The sequence below is a fragment of the Chroicocephalus ridibundus genome, chromosome 5 (assembly GCF_963924245.1).
Source record: "Chroicocephalus ridibundus chromosome 5, bChrRid1.1, whole genome shotgun sequence".
Taxonomy (NCBI): Eukaryota; Metazoa; Chordata; class Aves; order Charadriiformes; family Laridae; genus Chroicocephalus; species Chroicocephalus ridibundus.
This window is the reverse complement of record NC_086288.1, coordinates 67,421,447-67,446,930: the sequence shown is the minus strand read 5'-3', so window position 1 is coordinate 67,446,930 and position 25,484 is coordinate 67,421,447. Positions and strand designations below refer to the sequence as shown.

Sequence of the window (25,484 nt, the reverse complement as noted above, 5' to 3'; positions counted from 1 at the left end):
GTCTAGTATTTCATGTAGTCAGAGGTGCTGTGAGCTCCTTGTAATGATCCTGACTGTCACACTGCTTCGTCTTCTTTTCCTTGATTCTCCCTGTTCTGCTAATTCATTCTGCTTTGCATTCACAAAAGTAGGATGCCAGTAATATCCCAGGTCCTCAAGGCCAGCAAAATTATAAAATGAGATACCAATAGAAGTCATGCAATTGTAGGAAAGTGAGGGAAGTGTGGAAAAGGGGGATCTATGTGACACCAAGGTGAAACAGCAATCGCAGGAGAAATGAGAAAATAACGGGAAGAGTGAGTTCATACCCAAATCAGGGCTGCTGTTTGCATGGTGATCCCTCTGACTTGTTTATCCACTGCATCTCCCTCCATCAAATTTCGTATCTTTCAATATGAGAGTTAATGTTCTCCCTCTGTCATAACTGGCTGATGATTCTGGGTCTTAAGGGTGGCTTTGTAATCTTGTAATACTATTCTGAAAGGTACCAGCCATCCTTCTCTCTCATTTGCCATGGGAGAGAAAATTACTTGTCACCTCACAGGACCAAATCCCATATTTTTATTGCAGGCTGGTGTTCTGTCCTTGTATGAACAATCATTTATTTTATTTTAATTCTGCATATGCTCATAGAAAATGCAGGAGTGGGAAGGCAATGTTCCCTTTTTCCTAGTTTGTTCATCTAAGAGAAGCTAATGTAGTTTAAGAGACAATATAATTCCATCAGTTTGCCCTTCTTTTCCCCTTATTTTTCTCTTATTTCTCTTGGCCAGCTTGTAGCAGAATAATGCATGTAGGTGTCATTTTTTGCATCTTTAAATCTGAACTCTATGGATAATGCTACAAGTCAATTTGCAACCTGGCTGGTATTCAGGACTGGCCTATCCTACCACAACAGTTTAATTATTGTGTTGTTTACTAAATCGTTTATATACTTTGGACAGAACAGACGTGTCTGCCAACAAAGCTTAAACAGTTATTTCATTATCCAGAAGCATGAGAACACAATCGGGAGTATGCCATGGTGTTGTCATCTTCTGGCATCATTGGAGAGAAAAAGCAGAGCTTACAACTGGTCTAAATTGCAAAAAAGTATTTTCACAAGGGATGATATTTTGCCCTTGTTATCGCATAAAATTTACTATCAACAGTCTTTACAACTCCGTTTTAAATTTACTTTTATTTGTGGGATAAATGACCATATCACGTTAGTTATTTGTCCTTGCTTTCCTACTTATCTATCCTTTTCTTTTCATTGCCACCATTATCTGTTTTTGCTCTCTTACCTTTGTACCTAATTTATCTGTTTCTTTCATACATCTCTCTGGGCTTTCTTCCATCACAATTTTTTGTATGGAGGTCTTTTCCTGACCTGGCTCATGAACTTGCTAATTTTTCATTCATGTCTTTTCTGAGGACTTATTTCTGCTTTGAGCTGTCTCAAAAGTTACTCTAAAGGACAATTCTTTTAATTATCCTTGCATAAATAATTTACTTTAATCTCATCTGCCATTCACACTAGACTTCATTGATTATTGTACTGTGTTCCTGCCACTAGTCCTGTTCTTCTTGTTTTGTTACCTTGTTACTACCAGAGTTGAAAGTGCTTTTGGACAGGGATTATGCCATCATTTTGTCTGAAAAATGATGAAGTGGTGAGCTGCCGATCATTGCTATCTTCCTGATATTAGTATGCTTGGGGGGGGTTGGTTTTTTTTAGCTCTGAAATACACTTAAAAAGAAAAAGTGTTCATACTGAGTAGGAACTCTTAATCTTTTTTTCAGGCAAGATGCTATTGACTTTGATTTAAAAAAAAAATAAATTTGTCTGAGCAGAGATTGCAGGACCAGTCACAGGGTTTGTGAGACTGTTGAACTCTGAGGTAGCAAATTCTGAAAACTCATCTAAAGAGTTTCAGAAAACTCCTCTGAAGAGGAAGCAAGGGAATTGACACAAGAAGGAGTTACTGTGAAGGTAGGCAGAAGTCTGGCTTTCCTTCTCCACAGTAGCTATCTGTCATGAGCAGTAAATGCAAAGTAGCCTCACTTCTTTCATGGGAAGACTGAAATGATCCCAGTGGCTGAGGTCACTGTATTGGAAAAAAACAAGTTCTCTGTTTAGTTAGATGAAGCTGTTTCACTGGGCTTACTATTTCACTTGGACTTCAGTGATTTTGTGGAGCAGCCAACATGTAGTGAAAGTTCACACCCTGCTTCCACCACACAGTGGCATGTTTGTGTGCCCATAGTAGGTTTGCACATAAAAAAATAGAGACTTTACTTAATATAGTGACTTCACAAAAAAGCTTCCAGGGCCCGATAGCGGTGTCCCTTTACTGTGACTGTTCATGTTTTGTTCACAGCTGGGGACTGTGAAAAGGGGTGGCTCTCATTGCTCAAAACGGTGCAGACTTCTCTCAGAACATGGCACCCGTTCTAAGAGTAGCAGCGGGACATAGTCCGGTTTCAGGGTAGATGCTGCTGATCCACAAGATGGCATGTTAAAACTGTACTTTATATGTAGTGTGAAAGGAGCAGGATCTAAAAGCTGTTGTGTTAGTGTGAACTGGGGCTAAAAGCTGTGTCTTTTGTAAAAAAAACCAAAACCAAAACAAACAAAAAAAACTAAAGGAAGAGCTATTTCAAATTTGAACTGGGAGCCATTTTAAATGTCTCTTTTTATTTTTGCAATCCTAAATTTCAGTGTCATGGGGAAAGAGTGAGGAAAAGCCTTTTTCCCTCTTACCAGCACAAGTAACTCAATTTCTTCTTATCTCAGCATCGTGTTGGGTTTACATTCAAAATATGTCGGTGAGTGGACACTGATTTGCTGTAATTCAGCCATGATGCCTCCCAGTTTCAAGAATTTATGAGGGACTTCATAGAAACCAAATACTCATATTGACCAAGAGTTCTTGTGGTGTGGGGATTATGAATTTAAATTATTTTAACTTAAGCTATACAAGTTTTTAAATATACTTGGAGTGATTTAAGGTTCAGAGTTGTATTTTAGATAATCTGCGTTTGTAATTAGTATTTTTACTTGTATTGCCTGCAAGTTTGCGCTGCATTAAAACTGAAAATTTTTGAGCCTTTTTAGCTCCTTTTTAGCTTTCATGCTGTTTACAATTTGTGTTTACTTCATTTTGGACAATAAAAGATAAATTAGTTCATTTTTTGGCTCACATGCACTAAGTCATTTATTGTATTTGGATGACAAACTGCACACAGAATGTTAAAATTCAGCTATAATCCTCTTCATTTAAATTGGAAGAAAATAATAATTTCTATAAATATTTAGTTTTGTAACATTTTTCACTCTATCCTTTTGTTGAATAAGCCCTGATGTTTCACTCACCTAATTTCAGTGTTCTTTTTAAGGCCCTGTTCCAGAATATACTGAAAAACATGGAAAAGCTGTTGCTGACTTTAGCAGGTATCAGATCAGGCAGCCAGCTGTTAATCTTCCACTAAATTCACATTTTTGACAACACAAGGATCTCTGAATACGAATAAAACCAAAACCACCATTAATAATATTGCCTTTAAGTATGTACAAGTTAATGTACTATAATAATTACTTCTCTATTCAGATTTTTTCTCATAAACTTTGTACTATTCCCACTCTGAAAGACATTGAGTGTATTTGAGAAGTCTTTTTGAGGGTTTTGTTGAGAAGAGGGAAGGTCTGGTTCAACTTCTTACTATTATTCCACAAACTTTTATCCAAACTCCCTCTCCAAAATCTGAATAAAAAGGACTGTTTATTTCCACTCCCTGATAATTGCTTTTTTTTCAATTACCTGCTGATTGAAATGTCTCACATTCAATTTTTTTTTCAACAGTTGCTATGTCCCTTAAGGGTGTAGTTATCAAGAGAGAGCTAATTGGTAGAAGGAACATTCTTGTTTCAGCGAAAAACACTACCTTTCCCAGCGATTCAACTTGCGTAAGCATTTCATACATGTGCCAGAATCGCTTCTCGTCTTTTGACTAATTGAGTGACCACAGGGGATCAGATTTGCATTGGATTACAGAGTTAGGAGAGAACTGAGAAAAACCTAGTTTTACTGCTGCTCGTTTTCCATCATCTGCCGTGTTTCATCCCAAGAGAACAATAGGCAGCCCATCACTGAGCTGTTAAAAACGGATTTGTTACCTGGCTCCCCGGCTTACAGAGCCCTCCTAGAGCTTCTGCTTGTGGGTTACTGAGATTTTGCCCGTGCTTGTAGTCAGGAGGGGAACTGAGCATGAGAAGATATTTGAGTGTGTTTTTCATCATGTGATCGATGGCTTCTTAAAACCTATGTGAGTCTATGGGTGGTTCTATTCTGCCCAAATCTTCTCCAGCGCAAGTAGTTTTTATAAGGAAATTTTGTATTACCTGAAATGTTTGAGAAATATTTCTAAGAAATATTTGTATTGCTGGATACAAATGCAGCAGAGACATTGAAGTGTATTTTTTTTTAGGTGGATCTTTAAATCTGCATGCTAGTATGATTATGTATTGTTTTCAGTTTAAAGGAATTTCATACAAATTATTTTTTAAAACGCAGATTTTTCATACTTTTCTCTTGTAACTGTTTCACAACAGATTTTGAGGTTTCTAAACCTACCTTGTACAGTTAGTTTCTAAATCCCTAGGAAAAAAATGGAATATTTGTTGTCCAACCCCTCTGGAAAGCACAGCCCTATTATCAGACAAAGTACAGATGGCTCTGTAGTTTGTAAATGTTCCTCTGTACATCGTTCCTCCGTACATAAGCAGACTTTTTTCCTTATTGGCAGGGTATAATCTAAGAGCATTTTTTCAGCAGAGATCTGTAGAGCAACTGCTAATGTTATTTTTCTTAAGGCTGCTTGCTTACTGTAATATTTCTGTCATTGGGGTTTCCAGCAGTACTTTTCATTCTAAGGTCTTGGAGCCTGTCACGTCTTTTGAGAAGTCACCAAGGATGCCTGTAGGATAAAAGTCAGTATCTGAATGCACCATCTGGGTGCGCAAAATCTCAGGTGTTTAATACTTACTGTGTCTTAATCAGGTGGCCTACTACATCAACAGACACTTCCAGATAGTGTGGAGTCTTTTCTTGAAGAAATGGTCAAGGGAACGGTGACGGACAAAGCATGGTGTGATCATGGTCACTGCTGAGACCCCTCTTCAAGAAAGGCACGGCTGTAGCCAGAATATCTTTCTGTTGTTGTTAAACGTAGTGGTTAACATGTTCATGTCAGTCAAAGCTGGAGCTCCATCAGCTGTCTTCTGTGGTGGCAGTGGAAGCCCGTCTGGTAGGCCAGTGAAGGATGTTAATGGCAACAAAAAGTACATGCACCATTTTTGAGGTGGCTTGTATAGAAACGTTAATTGCATGGTTTAAAAAAGAAGTATTTGGACAGAGTGTAACACTTAGAATGGGAGATAACTAATATTGTGGCTAGATCACCCAAAGGTGCTGCCTGCCTGGGCAAACGAGATGCGCTGTATGAGCACTAACCACCCTGGGGACAGAGGGATAACTCAGTGCTATGTGCTTGTTGACCTGTACGATGTTTCTAATCATATACCTATGACCCATTTTAATCCTGGGCATCGTTCTGTGTTGAAGAATACTTTTAAACTGTGCTTTACAGAGTAGGGATTATAAACTAAGCCCCCTCCAGAATTAAATCCTTATACAAACAGAAGAAAATTATGTTGCTGATCTCTTTAAAATGTGGGTATAGTGATACCCAGTTTTCCCAGTTCAGGAGTCTCTCGGTGTCAGATATTCCAGATAGGTACTATTGCTATTGTAAAACCTCCCCTTTGAGAATGTCTTCCAAAGTTTGAACATAAAATGAGCTTTTACTTTTATAAAAGAAAGACAGGAAATATGCATAGTTTGATAGATTATTTTTTTTAATAATGTAAGTAGAAGTCTTTTGTTTGAATTTCTCCTGCTGTTGTTTTTAACTATAGAAATAGCTGAAAGGTTAAATCCAGCCTTCCCAGTACTTCCTAAGGAACTTCTTCGTAGTCTCAGTAAATTTGCTAGCAGATCTTAATATGTTAATGAAAGAATGAATGTGATCAATCTCCAATTACTTTTTTTTTTTAATTATTTCTCAAATGCGTCAGTCATTGAAAATCATGATGATAAAGGAAGGAGCTTAGTCTTTTCCAAATGTCTTCCTCCTTCGGTCGCTCATCTGTTTCCTTGATGTGCTTTGCATAATATTATGACTGCATACAGCAAATCACTTATGCCAATGCAAGGGGAAATTGGGTTTGTAGAAATTATTCATGTATTTCTTTCATAAAGAACATCATATTTTCTTTTTTTTTTTACATTTGTATATTTACGCTGATAATAAACAGATTAGCCTGTTGTGACAGGAAGTGTTGGGATTTGTGACACTACTGTGACATAAAACCTGTCAAAAAGCAAATGTCAGTTCTAACCAAGGCATTGTAACGATTCTGTACTTTTAAAAACTTTTATTATTAATCCAGGTAGTTTACCTAATCAGAGGATAGAACCTATTTCCATAATACAGCAGATTAAATCCCATCCATTTAACTTCTCTGTGCCTGTTAAAGAATGTGATATTTGTCTTTCTTTTTCGACTCTGTCATCTGTAAAATAGTTATACTGATTTGCAGGTTAGCCAGCGTTGACTTTTCTTGCAGTTAGCAAGCTTACCTCGTCTGTAAATGCAAATAGTCATTACAGTTGCCAAAAGCGCTTTAAATTTTACCCATCACTAAAGAGAAAAAACAGTACAATACATATTAAAATCAGCTTTTAAAAAAAGATCCTAGGTGGAAAAAACAGCAAGTGCCAAGTGTAAATATGCAATTTTAATTCGACTTCTCTGTGCATAACTGTTATCGCAGTCTGATCATTTATTGCTATGTAATCACAGAGTGGTTTAATGTTACTTGATCTAGATAACAGTAGTAACACCTATCCATTATAAATCCCAAAATGCGTGTAGAGAGCATATCTGTATCACTATAGATTTTTAACTTGAATTTTAAAAGGCATTCAGTGGCTGCAACCTGTGTGGAAGCGATAACACTTTAGTCAGGTGATTTAAAGGTGTTGTGTAAATAGTGTTCAGAAACTACATCCGTACCTGGGGTTCTTCACGCACCATAAGCCAAGTGCGATGCAGTAAAGGATCAGTTATAATCTTATCTTGAGCTTGTGTTCTGACATACTAAATCATGATTTCGGTAAAAGCTGACCAAGTCTCATTGCTAAGTGTGATGCCTTTCTTTTTCTCTGTTTCAGCTGAGACAATCCCAGTCGTACTGCACAGACACAGAATGCCTTCAGGAATGTGAGTAACTATCAGGATCAGGTGCATGGAAGTAAAATAAACAGTTGTAATTAAAATACAGTCTGACTGGTCTTTAAAACGCAGCAGTTGCTTTAATGTTATAGGAACATATTACATTGACTCAAATGTTACAGTACTACAGTTATGTGGGGGAGGTAATTTTTGAGAATCTGTGATGATAATTTGTACATTGGAAGCACTGTATGGAAGCAGCAATGGTGAGAAGGCTGGAGGTACCAGTACACCAGCATGACCATCCGTCGGGTCCCACGCATTACTGAATATTACCATTAGCCTCCAAATGGGATGATTTCAATTTTTCCCTGAGGAAAAAATTTGGAGGGGGCTTTATTTGTCCTCCTTACAGCCATAGCAGCCTAACCAGTGAAGACTGGGTATTCAGCATGGACCCCCACACGTGGACGTGTTCACGGATGGGGCTGAAAGACTTACTGTCAGTACGGTGAACCCTCTGCTCCAGCGTGAGGGAGAGGAGCTTCCCCACCAGCTCTGACTGATAAGCTGACACACACCATGACTGCGTTTCTGTTTGTCTCGGCATCTGCGTAGTTAATGAAGCAGAGTACTGATGTGTACGCTTCTTTGAAATTCGCTGTGAAATATATCCAAAAACCTCTCCCAAACAGTGAACATAACAAGGACAGTCAAACGTTAGCAGCATCTGCAGGGAAGCGTAGCTGTGCAGAGGTTATGCAGTAATGTAAGCTTGCCCTGAGGTGCTCTGTTTACACTTTTCATGGTCTAGAGGGAACATTGCCAAATGCTTATAAATAAAAATGAAGTGGATCTGGTTTTCCTGTATTGCTTTACCAATTGAGCGTATGAACTCACACAATTAGCCTGCATCAGGACTACTGTAATGCTTGGAGGGAGCAGGGAGCACCTCAGCAGTGTTCCTGGAAGCAAGAACTGCCGGTGCCTGTGTCTTCTGTGGGTCTAGGAGCAGGGCAGTCAAGGTTTCCAGGGCCTTGGGGATACGGCATGCCTTCATTCACTCTCATGTTCCTCCCTCTTCACTCCCCACTAAAACCCATTTAGAGATGGGCATCTAGCTTGGATTTGCACTGTGCCCTCCCAGTGGGAAACAATCCCAGAATCATTGCCATGTTGGCTTGAAGGGAAAAAGCTGTAAATTCTCCCAGATAACGCCTGAAAAAATAGTGGGGCGCACATGTGCCATAGCAGTGCTGCTGGCTTTCCTCTTTCTTTACAGGCTTTCTAAGTTCCGCTGTGTGTCTGTGACTTCCAGCACTCCTCCTCTCCCAAAAGCACCTGTCCTAGGGTGGACTTTTTCGTCTCCCACACCTTAGACTTCTACATGTATTTTTTAAAAAAATCACAGGCATGTAGGAGAGGGAAAGAGGCAGGTGACAGAATATTTTCTGTATTAGCCAGGCTGTGCAACTTTCTGAGCTTTAGTCCACAGTCAACACCAAGCGATGGTAGGTCATTCTCACTCAAGCCTTGGGAGTCTTGGCTCCTCAATATTTATGAAGCTCTTAGGCTAAAGACCGTATAAATGAGTGAGTTCTGTTATGTGTGGGCACAAAGCTTGTGGGATGGCTTTCATGCTACCAAGCTATAGTACAGTGCGGATGTGAACGGTTTGCAGCAAATAGCTTTCCATCCTGAAAGAGATCCTTGCAATAACTGTCTGTGCAGATGCAAGCAATTTGGCAGCAATTGTTCCAAACCAGTGGTTTGTTTCAAAAACCAAAGCAAAAATTATAGAGTAAATCCTCTCCTACATTATTATATTGCCTTAAATTTAGTTCCAGCAAAGGTATTTTTCTGCTGAGGCAATGACACTGACTGCTTATTTGTCAGACTATTTTGTGATGCTTCTGTGATTCTGTGCTTGGGCCGACATGAGCTCTGTAAGACTCCCAGGAGTCGAAAGACAAAAACAAACAGATTGAGCCTGGAGAAGCTTCTAGAGATGTTTTCAGAGACAGATTAAAACAACTCTGGGCCAGTCTTCTGTCCATTGCTTCATCCTGTTCTGATGAGCTATACCATGATGAGCTTATTTTTGAGGTGGGTCTCCTCTTCCCTAGGTCCCACAGCTCCATTTCCTGTAACTTGCTGACTTCGATTCCTCATTTCGGGACCTCGATATGAAGACACTTGTTTCACTCCCACCCGTTTGCTCATTCCCAGGATTTGTTCTTCCTTCTGGAAGCGCAGCTGGGAATGTTGTCATACACAGATTCTTAAGTTGCAAGGTTGTGGAATAACTGATGAGATGTATGTGGTTTTGTTTTGGGAAACGTCAGGGCTGTGGTTCAGCCAGTGTCACAGCAGCGTCATGTGTTGTGCTGTTGCTACCAGCTGGAAGTTCTCAGAAACACCCTGCGTTGATTCTTCCTGAGCACACTTTGTTTTTCAACCCCTGATATCAGATCTTTTTTAGATTTTTTTGGAGACAGATCAAAGCAGTAGCCCCAAGGCTCCTGCATTCTCATTTTTGCGTTATTAGCTCTAAATTCTTATTTATGGTTGTTGGCAGCATTATATTGCAATGACTGCCCTGCAGAGAGTTTCCTGCCAGGGTCAGGTCCAGTGCTTTTGGATTTGTACTCCTACATGCAGAAGGATATGAGCACCGCTTCAGGGAGCATTTGGGCACTCTGCTTGATGGCTGTTCCTCTGCTGATTCTCCATCAGAGTATCTGCTACGACGGTAAAGTGTGTATCAGAGTCTGATGACTGTTCCCTCCATTTCAGTGGGTGCCTTGGAGAAAAAAGGCTGCATGTTTTGAATATGCAGCACATTTAATATTCTGTTGGGAGTGTTTATGCTCAGCAAATCAGAAGATCTTAGAGTTTCCCTTGAAATAAGGAATAAGAGCAATAATTCTTTTCTGAATTGTGTCTAATGCAAGTGGAGCAGGGAATATTTCTCTGAAGCGTGTTGCAGTTGCAACATCAGCGGTTCATCCAGCCCAGGGAGGATCCGCGGCTGGTACTGAGTGGCTCTGATGGCTCATGGCCCATCACAGTCAGCTTTCCATGTCAAAGGAAATGAGGGCCACCGCCTGAGTTTTTTGTCTGTGTTCTAGCAATTCCCAGATGTTGTGACCTGGATTTACCACATTCATATTTTCAACGTTATTCTCAGTGCTCTACTAGCTTGTCATGTGCTCAGAGATGACTGTCTGAAATGCTGTCTACTCTACTCCCAGATTTCAATGTATTTTAAAGTGAATGCATATCTGTGATTCATCTTGGGTTGTACTCATCTGGGGGAATCACAGCAGCCTAACCTGATGGCGTGAAATGTCTGCCAACTCTTCCCTCCCTTTTCTGGTAATTCCCTTCTCCCTTCCTCCACTCCAGCCCTTTTTTGCTTTCTTCGGTTTCCTAATCCTTGCCTTTGATTATCTGCTGGAGGTCCCACAGGCTCTTTGTCTTCCCTGATGATTCATCTGTAAGATACCTTTCTTCATATGGTTTCCTGCCTTTCTTTCACAGAACAGGCAAGGCTAAAAACACCATGAAAAGAAGGCGGCACAAGTCAGAGTGCATCTTCTGTCTTCCCCCATGCAGATGTTAAACAGTCAAAAGCTAAAGATCCAAAAGGAGATATTTCTACCATGAGAGGGCAGACAAAAAGCACTACAGGGAATATAATTTAACAGTAAAAGAAATGCAATCTTTCCTCTTTCTCTTTAGAGTACAACCTCACTTTGAATGCAAAATAGCACTTTAAGAGGAGAACTAAGTTCATGTAAGGAGTATTTAACAGGAGTGTTTATTAATTTTAATATTGTATTCTTGAGATTTCAGTTGTACAATCAGGGTGTTGTTGACCTTTACTCTTTAGAAATTATTTTCACCAAACTCATCATTTTAGTAGCTTTCACTGCCTTTTAGTAGAACATTAAATGAGATGGCAAACATCTGTCACAGAAGATTTTTTTTTCCCTTCCCATTTCTCTCTGAGGTTTACATGACCTAGTCTCTGTTTCTATAGGAAAAAAGAAGCCAAAGAACTGTATGTTATATGTGGAGCAACAGGTAGGATTCACCATAGTCATTAGCTCCCGTGGGAGTTTACCCCACAGTCTCAGACTAGTCCCTCATAAAGCTGTCTCCTGCACAGAGAAAATTCAGCCATGATGTAAAAAAAAATTGCAGGTAACCAGAGGGGCGGAACTGCTCACAGGCTTCACTCAGAAGTGTGTGGATATACAGGTATGCTGAGCCCAGGGGACCCGATACTCTGAAAGTAAAGACTTTGGGCTGGATTCGGTGTTGCATGGAAAGGCAGTTTAGAGACTGTAAGTTTCATGTCACTTGGTGACACGTGAATATGTACTGCTACATTCTGTACTGGTTGGTGTCTCCCAGGCACTGGAGATTAATAACCAGACCCATCCATCAAAATGGATGGCAGGGACATTCATCTGTGAGGTCAAAACAGGACGATCTTCCAGCCATCTGGAAATATTAAAAAATATCATTCACAAGTGCTCTAGTAGGATAGCCTTTATTCTTTAAGGAGTCAAAAAACCACTTCTAAAATACCTGCAAAAATATCAATTATAGGTAAAGCACTGCAGCTGTGAACTCTTAAAAATAAGGTTTTTTCTTCTGCCCATCAGCATAAATTCCATCCTACTTGGTTTCAGATTCATTCAACTGTTCTTTATCCATAAGCTGGTTTTATCTGATTATTTTGTGATCTCAGTGATGGAGGTCTTTGTAGCAAAAGATTGTCGTCTTCTACATACTATTGCTCCCAGTAGCTGAAACAGCTTCTTGTCTGTTCTCTTGATTGGCGATGCAAAGCTTTGAAAAGTGTGATTCACCCCGGCTATGTGAGATTTTGCTTATCCTCATGACCTTGTGTTAAGAGATTAAAGTAACAGATTCTGAAATATCTCCAGTCCTTATTAAAACACATGGTCATTTGTGAGAGATGTGGGTTTAATGGTACTTGAATAGCATAAACAGTGTTGTGGCTGTTTTAGTATCTGGCATCCTTTGAGTAGGTAGTACAGGGCCAAGCTGTTGTCTTGCTTAACTTAGTTTAGAACATGTTTCAGCACATTTGGTTCCATCCAAACCGTATTACAACGCAGGCTGGTTAGAAATTATGTTTTGGAGGAATGCCTGTGGTTTCCCTCTGTGGTTCCTCCTGCTGCCTTCCTTGACCTGTAGCATGAGCTGACTTAGCAGCATTTACTTACCCCAACTCTTGTTTAACCACGGATCCTAAATATGCTATGGTTCAGCAAGAGTTCCAGAAAGCAGCCTAACTGGTCCCCCTTTCTCTGCACTGTATGGGGAGTCCAGCCTAACAGGTGATCTGAGTTTTCAATGTGTGCCAAAGCAGGTACCTACGGCTGTCTTATGTGCTGCTGAAGGTAGTCTCAGGGTGGCTATTAATGTTGTCTGGAAGCCCCGGAATAAAGCAGTTGTTCTTTTCATGCCAAATTATATGCTAGTTTACTGGATTGCATATATAAGGGTCATCCAAGATTTAAAATATTGATATATCTTGTTGATAAGAATAATATTTTCCTGTGACACAACTGCAGGTCTAAACTCTTATTCCATATGCTTTCTGAATCAATTATGTGTTAGAGTTTAATGAATTAGAACCTGCAGCATTCTCATTTATTTTCTTTACACTCTAACTTCTCCTCATGTACAGCGCCCTTTGTTCACTCAGATCTCCAAAAGAATTGTCACTTGTAATTGTATATACTTCTAATCATACGATTCCTTTACATTAGCAACTTCTGGAGTTTCGCAATGTCTATATTTTGGACATTTAAAAGGCAAGAGCTGTATGGCAGTTTCATTTGCTCATACAAGTTAATGGTGTTGTTCGTGCTTTGAGAAGCATGAACTTCTGTAGTGTGGGGGGTTTTTTCTTTTTCAACGTTTTTGAGTGCACCTGATGTCGATAAAGGACATCAGTCCAACAGCCCCGACCCAAGAAGCGTTATTCACAGAAGAGAGGCATTGTGAATGGCATGGCTGCAAGCTTCCCCGCAGTGCCTGCCTCTCTGCTGGGTCTGAGCTGTGTTATGAAGAAACCACTGCCACAGAAGAGCCTCCGTTAAAAGTGCTACCCCAGCATGACAGTGATGAGGATGGTTCTTTGGCATCAGCCTTAGCCTTCAAGGAAATAAGTGACTCCAGCAGTTCACTGGGTATCCAGCAAACATTAAGTAAGAACAACTTCCAACTCACACTGAATCCAGACTTGACTGAATACTGAGATGGTCCAAATGAATTAACTGAAAAATCTGATGGATACGGGTGTCTCCGTGGAATTTCCCCAAATGTTAAAGCTGTCAACTTGAGTAATAAAATAGAATAGCTCTTCTCTTTCTGAGGTTATTCATTATAGCTTTGTATTAATTGCTCTGTATTAATTGATGAGCCATGTGAGTACCATAGGTAATTAACTGTACATTGGTTTACACTTCCGCTGACATTAGTTACAGTTTGATTATTTGAAATTATGTTTCAGAGGACAAAAGTTTTTTATTTTCAGTTGTGCAGGTATTTGCAAGAGTTTCTTGATCCAAAAGAGACTAACCAGCCATCTCCAGTCTGAGGGGATTTTCTCAGTTTTATTTCCATGCTTTGATATCTCAGATGTTCCGTATGAAAATTAGGTGTAAAATTTTTACCTTGTATTCCTGGGCTTCACTTTTTCATGTATCTCCTCAGCATTTTTTCCCCTCCTGACAGATACGTTTTTCATTACAGTGAGGGTGGTGAGACACTGGAACAGGTTGCCCAGGGAAACTGTGGGTGCCCCATCCGTGGAAGTGTTCAAGACCAGGCTGGATGGGGCTTTGAGCAGCCTGGTCTGGTGGGAGGTGTCCCTGCCCAGGGCAGGGGGGTTGGAACTAGATGATCTTTAAGGTCCCATCCAACCCAAACCATTCTGTGATTCTTGATGCTATCAGAAGTACCAAATGACCCGGCTGATCAGTCATGGAGATCTGGCATATTGACACTGACACTTGTTCGAACAAACTCTCAATAAGTAACTTACAGTAACCAACAAAATTATAACCATTAGTTTGCTCCCTTCTGACTAGAATTGGCGTGTTCTCTGTGCAGGGCTTAACAATGGAGTCCGAGCTCTCATGTCTTTAGAATTATTCTTTTATTTGTTTGAGGCAACAAACAAGCACCAGCATACAGATGAGGGGGTTTTCCATATAAATATATTTTGCATCAAGTTTGATTTCTTAAAAATCAAGTTTGATTTGTTAAATACAAAGTGTGTGTTTGTCATTTCCAGTTCGTTATAAGTTAATGTGAACTAAGAAATATTCATAATTGTGAGAATTCCAGCGAAATCTTATGAAATAGATTATCTTTTCAAAGGGATAAGAAATGTGATTAAAAAACAGTGTAAAATTAACTAAGAATTACTTATCTCAAAGCCAAAAGGAAGGACTAATCAGAAAACTCAACTGAAAAATGTTTCTCTTTTTTTTTTTTCTGAGACTTTTATTGCATTTTTGTTTTCATTTTGGGGAAAGAACTCTGCTGTTGGTCTGTGTAATGACTTGAATTTTCCTTGTCTGTAGTGCCAGGACCAAATTCCTCCAGTGACAATGGCATCAGCTTTGCCATGATAATGATGGCCTGGGTGGTGATTGCACTTGTCTTGTTCTTACTGAGACCTAGTAATCTGAGAGGATCCAACACAGCCGGAAAGCCAAGCAGCCCACATAACGTAAGTGCGTCTTAAAGCGCCCTGCAGAGAGACTCCACAATAGCTTATATGTATTTGGTTTTAATACAAACTATCTTACGGTCATTTTTTCATTACATTTTTTTCCCTGTATTTTCTTGGAACTCCATTAACAATGCAAATGAGTAAAACCAAAGTGAAAGTAGAATCATGAAGGCCAACCGTGAGGCCTGCCATGGGATGGAGAAGGCACGGGTAACAGAGTGTGGGACATAATGTCCTCTGGACACCGGCTGTCCCTAGATGGAACTGCCTCCTGCCTTCTTATGTACAACGGGAAAATCACAGCTTTTAGAGAAGTCAGTAGACAAAATTACAGCATCTTTGTCCTAGATGTGGGATGATGGAAAAATCCCTATTGATGCAGGAAACAGTATTGTTCTTTGGTGCTCATGTGCTCTGAATACAGAGATACTGAAAGACCTTATAAGAAAGCACAATGTAACTCTTCTGAGTTCGTCTTTAATTGCTAAATCCTCTTATGTGAAGCACTGTTTCTAATCCTCTATGTGTTGTGTTGTTTTTTTTCTTTTCCTCCTTCCTTCCCCCTAGGGACAGGAACCACCAGCCCCACCAGTGGACTAGAGCATTCAGTATGGGAAAAGTTCAGCAGCTAAAACCTTGCACGACCAAATGAACGAAGTGACCAGATTACTCCTAAACTCCATTCAATACTCTCTTCTTTTCTCATTTATATAGAGCAGAATTATCAGTCAGCAGTTGTGTTCATGAACATAACTTAGCGACTTCCATTTTAAGTTAATTTTTGCTTTGTATGTTATTACAGTTCCTAGTAGATTGTAATCTGAATAATGATAAGGTGTTGCAGGGGTTTTTTGATTGTTACTGTTACTGTGGACATTCCACTCAGTCTCTTTCTGTTACAGTGATCTTAATTTCTTTGCGGTGATTTCTGATATGCATTGAAAGAAAACAAAAATCCCTGTGCACCTATAATAATGGAAGGTTACTGACCTTTCTTCAGATTAATCCATATTTTTTCTCCAGTATGCTTTTGAGAGTTATATTATGGTTGCAACTATTAGCTTAGTCATGTGGTGAAAAATTGAAATTATTTTATATTTGCCCTGGGTTCAGAGCAGCTTTTAGTCTGGTCTTTGGACCACTAACATAGTTTTCAGGGTTGTTGGCAAAAGCACGGATTGTCCACTAGAATTATACTATGTGTGTGTGTTTGTGTGTGTGTGCAAAGAAGTGAATGTGATAATTGCCACTGTCAGAGCTTTGAAATATATCTTGGGAACTTTACACAAGAGATTATACCACCAAAAAAGGAATTAATCTTGTTCAATAATAAGTGATAGATCTTATTCGATACATTTTCCAAAAAATGTATTCCAAAACTGGATTTGTTTACTTACGGACTTTTAAGAAAAGAGAAATTTAGTGAGAAGACCTTGGTAGAATTTTCTGTCCTGGTATAATCTTTTAATAATCGGTATCTTGACAAGTTTTTAGCCATGGTGTAATGTATCTTGGACAGGATGAAATCATACCAAGAGGTTACCGAGGTTACCAACTTTCAGTATATGACGTATACTGGATATTCAGGTTATGTGTGTTATCAGCAATTCTTAACATTTCATCCTTAACTGCTGGTTGTAATTGTAGAATAACAAACTTGCAGGTGACTACATACGGCATGTCTTTTCCCTCTGATATTTGTGTGTATGTGTGGTGTCTTTAGGTGTGCGTATGTGTGGCTGTGCACGTACCTGTGCACATCTCCCATTGTAGCAAATGGGAATGACTTTTTTATGTACATTAATTTAAGAACATTTTAAAGATGTACAGAAAAGCAACACTGTATATTTTTCTTGATCAATTTGAAAAATTGATGAGAATAATGTAAAGAACATTTTTATGTTACCAACATGAAGCTTCTTTCCGTAAAGGTCAGTAGAACAGACATATGGGAATTCAAAGCCTTACTCTACAAACCTTTATTTCTTGAGGACTTGAGTTATGGAGCTCAAGGGACTAACTGTTAAGATGCATAAAGGTTTGTATTAACAGGCTCTAACAAAAATCTCACATCAGATCCCATGGTTGACAGACGCAGGGTTTTCCTCCTCAGGGTTAACGGCGGGCCAGCTAAGCCTCCTTGTAAAGGTACAGCGTAGACCTGAAGAAAGGCTTCTGTAATTTGATGTAACTGCCCTTTGAATTTCTGTGGAATAGTGTGCTCCCAAGCATAGGAGCATGTGTAAAAAAAAAAAAAAAAAGGAAAGAAAAAAATGAAGAAGATTGGGCCAGGTGCTCTCAGTGACGTCAGCGCAGTACCATGTAAAGCAGCGGAGCTGCAGCAGAGAAGCTGAGAGAATTTGTCCTGTTGCGTCTAATGGTGTACAGGCCACAAACACTGTGTAAAGATGTCACTGGGACAAGCAATCTGACTGTGCTTGCTATTTGCCTTCCGTGTACCTTTATGTTTGGGATACTGTTTTGAACAGAACAAGTAATACAGCATCATTTTGTTGAACCAGCGAGAAAAAATATATATAAATCCACTACAATGACCTTTTCTCCAAGAATTTTTGGCCAGACTGCTTCATTATTGGATGCATAAAACAGGCTTCCAGTTGATTAAAAAGCCAACAGAAAAAGGCTTCATTTCAGACAGCACCACTCCTCATCCTACTGGAAGCTGGTGAGACGTACAGCAGATGCTCCTCACGTGTGAGGATCAGTCTTGCTTTACTTAAATGTCTGTGTATGGATTTAAAAACCTCGCCATGTGCACCCAGCTCCAACAGTCTTGGCAAATGAACTTTTTGTTCAGAGTAATGTTGGGTTTTACATTTAAATGAACTGTCTTTGCTCAAAATTCCTCCAAGTAATTGTCCCAGTGATTTTATACATGTATGCTTTCCTCATGTAAATTGCTATTTTAAATTTTCTATGTAAAAGAAGAAAGATTGGAAATATTTTATTGTAAAATGTTTTACTAAAGAGCCAGGCCACTATCCCACGTCAAAATGTATGCCTTCTAAATTCAGATACTCTCTCCAAGGTATAACCTTCAGATCACCACTCTTAATTAAAACAAAAGTAACTAATTGTAGGACTGTATTTTGCCACTCTTATTCATGTTAAATAGTGCCTTACTCATCAAGTAGTTGCACTGAAGTTTGTGGGACTACTCTGAGATAATGTACTAGTAGCAGCTTTAGTAAGGGTGGCAGAAATCTGGCCTTTAGTGATGTAGTTTGCGATTAAATCATTGTGTCATGGTTACAGATGTTTATGGTAAATTTTGAGAAGAAATGTGGAAGAGATTAGTGGTGTGTGAAGCTTCAGGATATGATTAATTCTGTAATGAGGGTTTTAAGCTTGGTTAATAAGAGATGCAAGTTGTGGCAACTTGGGAAATATGGAGGGAAGTTTACAATTATACCTTAGCTTAGAACTTTGTTAAAACAATAGTATTTTTAGAGTCTGCTTAACACAATTATTATACTCTGAAATGAGAAATCATATGTATTCATGTATTGTCTGCAGATCACTTAGCCTTGTAACGTTCATGATTGAAAAAGGAGGAGTGATGATGTGATGTACCTAATGTAAATCGGTGGTTTAAAATGTCTGAATTATGCCAAACGAAAAATCATCTGTGCCATTTGCGGTTTCCTAGTAATCTTTTACTGAGTACTTGGATTGGGATAAAGGGCTTGTACTATGCACTTTTTATTGACTTAACAAAATAAATAGCAATCATTAGTAACCTTTTGTCTTTGTCTCTTAGTCTTTACAGAAGATGTAGGACTGCAGCAGTAGACACTTGCCTTCTGTGTGTATCTCAAGCAAGTCAGAACGAATTATAAGCGGTTTCCAGGGTTTAAGATACATTGATGACCAACACAGGTGTCTCTGCCTTTTGCTCTTCAAAGCAGTTGTGCAACCTAGGAAGTCAGAAATACTGCAGTAAGAAAAGTAATGACAGAGGCCAAGTATGCCAATTATGTTACTCCATTTTAGATCAGATCCCACTACTTTGGGATTTGCAGTCTATTTTCTAGTCCCAGTTCTTGGCAGTGTTGGACCCAGAGCTGCGCTGAGGAAGATGCTCCAGTGGATCCGAGGCAGCATATAGAAGTAGTAGAGACCTGCTGCTTCCTCACTGTTCCCATGGAGTGCATCACACTCTTCTTCCTCCAACAGCAGAGCATGAAATGCTGAGCGCTGCCTCGGCAGCAGCTGAGATCCCACGTTAGGGATTCCTGTGTCAATCCAAGAAAAAAAGGAAAACGCCAGGGGAGCATTAGGGTTTAAAGTAATACACAGCTATTCAGAGACAGTACTTACTTATAAGTGCAGTTGTTAAAATGTTGGCCAAGGATGCACACGCCTATTATGAAAAGTGATGCAGAAAGGAAATTACCACAAATTTAAATTAACTATGTTGAATGGATCTGTGTGAGGCCTGGCTGTTCAAGACCACCAGGTAAGTAGAGACAATTACTGTGCCCCAAAGCCTGAAAAAAAAATAGCATCCTATCTAGGATGTTTGGGAGAAATACATCAAATCATTGCAGCAAAACATTCCGTGAACATGAAGTGCATTCCTTGTGAAAATGGACAACTTACATTCTTTTCTCCTTCTGCTTGTTCAGTACCAGCCAGCAGCCTATGGTGCAATTCACAGCAAAGACTTGGACCTTGGGTTGGGGGAAGAAGTGGACTGTCCCATGGCGAGCCACATCCTCACGTGTAAAACAGCACAACTCCGTTGGCTTCCAGGGAGCTACACTGGACGTCAGCTGAAGATTTGTCTCTCTTCATACAAGAAGAATAACTGAACCTACGTTACTTGATCTTGTACCAAAATTATTGCCAGCTCCCATAGCAGGTACTTTGTAGTTAAATATAGTAGCTAGAAGAATCTGGCTTCCGCATTACCTTTTTAAATATCTGCAGATAAGAGTGTTGGTCAAAGAGGGTGTCTGAAAGACATATATTTCAATACATGACAATAAATATTAATTCATCGTATATATCCAGCTTTTTAAAAGTTTCACTCTTCTTGCTTGCATGGAAAGTGATATTATAAAATATTTTATACAATGTTAATTGAAAATACAGTAGTAATTTCTAACCAAAGATCACAAGTAGCAAGCTTTAAAAAAAAAAATCTTGCATTTATGGGTTTTGTTATTACATCCCCCAAGCTATAAATGATGAAATAGACGAATAATTTCATCTGACTGTAGTTTTCAGACTTACACCTTTTTTAAAATTCTTGAAGGCTATTATCTTCTGATGCAAAAAATACTCTTAAAATGTAACAGAAGATACTAGAGCCAAGAAAATACATTTCTTAAGCAGACCAACAAAAAAACCCCACCATTATACAACATTCTAAAGGTCAGAGCCAGTGCTTTGATATAAAAAGTAAATTTTTTAAAAGATATGGGAGCCCAGTTTAGAGCCGAACTTGTAGACGAAATGATAAATGATAAACTGAGTATGACTGGCAAGAAAGTGATCCACAGAAGCCCCCACAGGGCTGGACACTACACCAGGCATTGCCCGTAACACATCAAAATCTGCTTTGTTGTTGTGGCGATGGTGAGTAAAAATCAGTTTCTTCAGCTCTCCTAGTGATTTCATGCAGCCTTGTTTTCCATCCTCAGTTTCACATAGATGAGATAGAAAATCCAAATAATCACTTTTCCCGCTTCATCAAATATTAGCTTGCAATTTGAATCACAAGTGCATCTTGTCTCTGACACCCCCTCTGGCTGTATGCTTCTTTTAGGGCTTCAGTGTGTGGGGGGAAGAGATTAAGCCTAATTTGCTTTTAGCTGTACTGTAACAGCGGATCAAGTCTTCACCTTATTTTATGTGAACAAGTGTTAAGGCAATGGGACAACTCAGCTGAGTAAAACCCTTCAAAGAAGTCATGCTACATTTCTCTCCGATGGGGCTGTGATGACAAGCAGTGCCTTATCTGGCTGTTCTTACTTCCGTTGCATTAGTTTGGGGCATTTAAGGTTTCCTTATTGTTTTATTGAAATGGCTGTTACCCCTGAAACGGCTCTCTGGTCGGGAGATTTAGTATGCTCCATGTTCAGCAAAGCACTGCTGCTGAAGGAACAGCTTTGATGTCTGGTCTAATGTGTGTGGCTTCCAGAACATCAGAAGAGAAAAAAAAAAAAAGAAAAGAAAAAAAAAAGAAAGACATATTTACTAAACAATAGATAAGGCCGTCAAATGTAATCATGCCTGGGAGGAAGTGTGAATAATTTCTGTGTATATTGAGAGATTTAAATAATCTAACTAGAGGAAGGTCACATACTGGAAAACAAAACATTGTTGTGCAGGAGCTAAAAGAAGAGGGTTTGAGAGGACATTCTCATCACAGTTTTCAGGGTGGCCTTCCTCTGATTTTTAAATGTTGTTTTAATCCCGCATGGCTTTTGGGTTTTATTTATATTGCAATGTTGTCCACGAGTCCAGCTGAAATTATTGTCTAGATGTTCTGGGCCCTACACAAACAGGCACGTTGACCCTGTCCAGAAACTCACTGCATTTTGAGACAGATTTTACCAATAATTGCAGCTTGGGGTGCTGGTTGTCACTAACAAAAATATTGTATTAGATCAATTGTGAGCTGTTTGGGCAAACCGTCAGACCAAACAGCAAAGTGGAACTTCTGGTGAGCCGGAGAGGTGGAGGTGAGGAGAAGGCATTTGTAGGGACATGCCAGGCAGAAAATGTCTCTTGTAACAACTCGTAAGGCTGGCTCTGTGCAGTTCACTGTTATGGTTGGCTCTGAGCACACATAGGAGCTCAGGCACTCGGCTGCCTGTGTCCAAAACCAGTCTACAGCTTGCTTTATGCAGCTGTTGGAGCCTTTTCCAGAGGAACACGCATGCCCAGTCGCATACGTCCCTGTGTAATCTCTCTAGCTGTGTCCCCTTCCTTCCTCTTGGCGTTGTAAAATACAAAGCATGGATTCACGTACTGATCCAACTGGTCTGCAAGCGAGTCCTCTGGGCACTTTTGTGCCTCGGCCTGGGACAGTTGTCAAGTAGCTCAGATTTCCCTGTTACGCGCAGGGTTGCCTCCTGGTTGTGCTGTGTCAAAAGTTAAAGAAAGGCTTGATGGACAAATGGTGGTGGTTGTATCTGTGTCAGATGTCAGTGTCACAAACTGATTACACAAATACAGCTGCCTTTAGTTAATGATCAGCTAAATCTGCTGGGGAATTAGTCTGACATTAAACACTCCCTAGATAGGATACAAAACTTCTTTCATATCCAGGGTTCCTTGCTGGCTTGTCCTCTCACCTCCAGCATCAGGGTGCCAGCCAGGAGATTATGCTATCATACACTCACTTGCCCTTTCTTTTCTTTCCTTCCCTTGCCTTCCTGTTATCCCCCAAATCCTTCATAAATCATGGTTTCTCCTTTGCATAATGGAACAGCTCGTACATGAGAGGTGAACAGTGCCCCCTCCACCCGCCTTTGGCATTCACATCGCCCTTGGCTCGGTCGTTTCCGGAAAGGCGGAGTTAAGGCCTTGAGCCCGCTCCTCTATTTTCCACACGGAGAGGAGAACACAGGATCCAATCTCACGCTGGTACATGCTCCAGCCATTAAGCTGTTACATTAAACAGACATTATGGCTTTCCTTGGCCAAGCTTTTTGAATGAAGCAGTCTTAAATCTTTGGACTGCACGCTGCTTGATCCTGCTGGCATTTGCCTGAGCACACGTTAAGTTCAGGTCTGTGAGAGCATATAGCAAAGGCATTGCTCGTTTTCAGGATCAGATGAAGTTTAGATACGAGGCAGCCAGCAGCACTGCTCAGGCCAGATTAGACTGAGGCAGAAGATGTACCTTTAGGTACCTAAGGAAATGTGTTGTTGAAACTTGAGTGTGTTTTGATTTTATATACCTTTTGGAGTCCAGCTTTTAAGACTAGGTTATTGAGTAGGTTGTTAACCCTGTCCTATGTGTATCTGTAGCCTAAAATTTACAAATATCTCTAAAATGCCTATTCTCCTCAAGCAGGTGAATGATAATCACCTTTCTTGGACATGGATGCTTCCATGAATTACAGTTCAGGCTGTTTAATATCAGGATCTGAAAAGACAGTCTCCTAGCAGGATGTGTAAGTGAGCAGTGCTCTCAGAAGCATCGATTACTTACAGGTAAATTATTGTGCAAACGACAATCTTTAAAATGTAAAATTCTGGATGAATGGAACAGCAGCTCCCTCAATTTTCTTTCCAAAATAACACGCATAGGAAGGTACCTGAAAAAAAAATGAACACGGAAGTGAACCCTGTCAGGAGACTTCTGACCCAGGCTGCAACACGTGAAACTTAGTTTGGAGAGTGGCAATCCTTCATTGATGATGCTGTTTACCTGAACAGATGCCCTGCTAAGATAACTTTCAGCAACCAGCTAAGGGAGTATTTTAGTTAAAATCTTGCTAATATACCTATTAAACTCATAAATCATAAGGCCGAACTGGACTATGAACATCTGTTTTGACATCTGTGGGATTTGCATTATTCGTTTTTGCACTAGAAAATATCTTCTAGAAAAACTTTCCAGAGATGGACCATCTCTGAATTGTTTCAATGGTTACTTATCTTCCCTATTAGAAAACATCTATCCTGGTTAAGCTTCCGTTTTTATACATTATATTTTGTTAATTTGAAGGAAGGCTTATCAAATTTCTGTTGCTGCAAGTAACGGGCATTGCAAAACTGATTTTCAGGCATTGCCTCCCAGAAGGGACTCTATAGCCCCAAGTTAGATCCACAAACACCCCACGCAGTGGGAAGGAAAGGCTATCTTGGAGCGAGGTCCAGAGTGGCTGATACGCTGGCAGAGGGATCCATCTGATTTAGTCAACTGGCAATGCTGAAGAAAAACATACGCCTGCAATCCCATTCCTCGTGTAGTTTAAGTTACTGCCCCTGCACTGCAAAAGGATTCACAGCCTACACTGAGCCTTCAAAAAAATGGAGCAGAAGTCACACTTCTTTTATTTAAAAATGTGGCAGGTGGTGGACCGGCCTCATCTCCTTTGTAGCAGCCCAGGGCTGCGTTTCCCAAGCAGTGTGCTTCAGGAGATTTAGTGGTGTGCCCTGAAGCCTTACACAAGATTTATTGCCTCTGTGCAGCATTGCAAAAAATTCTACCTACTGGTAAACGATGGGTCTGTCTGAACAGAAAAAAAACCCAGAGAAATCCAGAATTTAATCAATAATGAGAAGGGTGACCCAGACTCCTTGCCCTTTTCATTGCTGTGACTTTGAAGCCGGCATTTTTCCCCTGCCAGCAGTGCCCTCACCACCAGACCGTAGGCTACAGGGAAACAAAAGCAGCACTTGTCATCCTTTCTGGGGAAGTCGTGCCATTCTGCAAGAGGGAACTCAAGATGCACGTCCCAGGCCAGGGCGGGGGGGACAGTGTAGTCTGTCAGCGAAGGCCCTTTGCTGAGAGAAAAGAGACTGAGGTCCATTGCCCACTCCGAGGACGGTTCAAACATCTGAAACAGCTCTCAAATCATAGACTACAACCCAGACCTTTCTCCTCTCAGGAAAGGGCCATCATTACCAGACCGGAAAACTATTTCCTTTCTATCTCCTTGGCAAACTCAGCATAGATGCAGGTGGAAAATTAGATCCCCAGGTTTCTTTATAACCCACCAGACGCAGCTCTCTCCTGAGATACGTATGAACGCCCCCAGCTGAGGAAGGCTCTGAAGCTCCTGCCCTCACTCTTAGCAAACACAGTATCTAGGAGCTATTAGCTGACTACTAACTACCCATACATACAGCAACACATACATACAGAAGGGAGCTCCTTCTCACAAACGTGGCCTTGCACAAGGTGACCACTGCTGTATTTAGAAAATCCGTTCCTTGTTTGTCAGGCACATACTAAGCTCACCTTCCATACCAGCACCCTCCGGGGACCACGTGAAGGATCTGAAGCGGATTTGGCCTTGCCAAGAGAGCAACAGGCATGTACAGAGGGACCAGATCAAGTTCTTCATGGTACAAATGTGTGTTTATGCCTAAGCCAAGACCTAAGGACGTCTTGAAAGGGGGGTTTTGAAGATGACCATGTAGATAAGACTGACTTGGTAGTGAGAGCTCAGCGAGCTTCTATTTGCTTTGCCTAGGCTTCCCTGGAAAAAAGGATGTGCTCAAAATTGAGACATCTGTGCAAATGAGCTATGAGACAAGGCATTACTTGTTTCTACTTCAGGATAAACACTGTGAACCCTGCACCTTTGCCAGGCAGCTCTTTGGCTACCCACACCGACTCTGTCAGGATCCCGCACTGAGACCGCAAACCTCAGCGGGCTCTTTCAGTAGAAACGCACATATTTTATGGTACCATTTCTAAAGGACC

The 25,484-nt window shown here is 40.3% G+C and overlaps 1 protein-coding gene across 1 annotated transcript in view; it reads left to right on the top strand.

Moving 5' to 3' along the window:
• SMIM14 (small integral membrane protein 14) overlaps positions 1-18,827 on the top strand; it is a 42,578-nt gene extending 23,751 nt beyond the window's left edge. Inside the window, exons 3-5 of the mRNA XM_063336553.1 lie at positions 7,278-7,326; positions 14,916-15,064; positions 15,635-18,827. Of these exons, the coding sequence (XP_063192623.1) occupies positions 7,278-7,326; positions 14,916-15,064; positions 15,635-15,667 (231 nt within the window). The 3' untranslated portion in view covers positions 15,668-18,827. The remainder of the gene's footprint in view (positions 1-7,277; positions 7,327-14,915; positions 15,065-15,634) is intronic.
• The last annotated feature ends 6,657 nt before the right edge of the window (positions 18,828-25,484 follow it).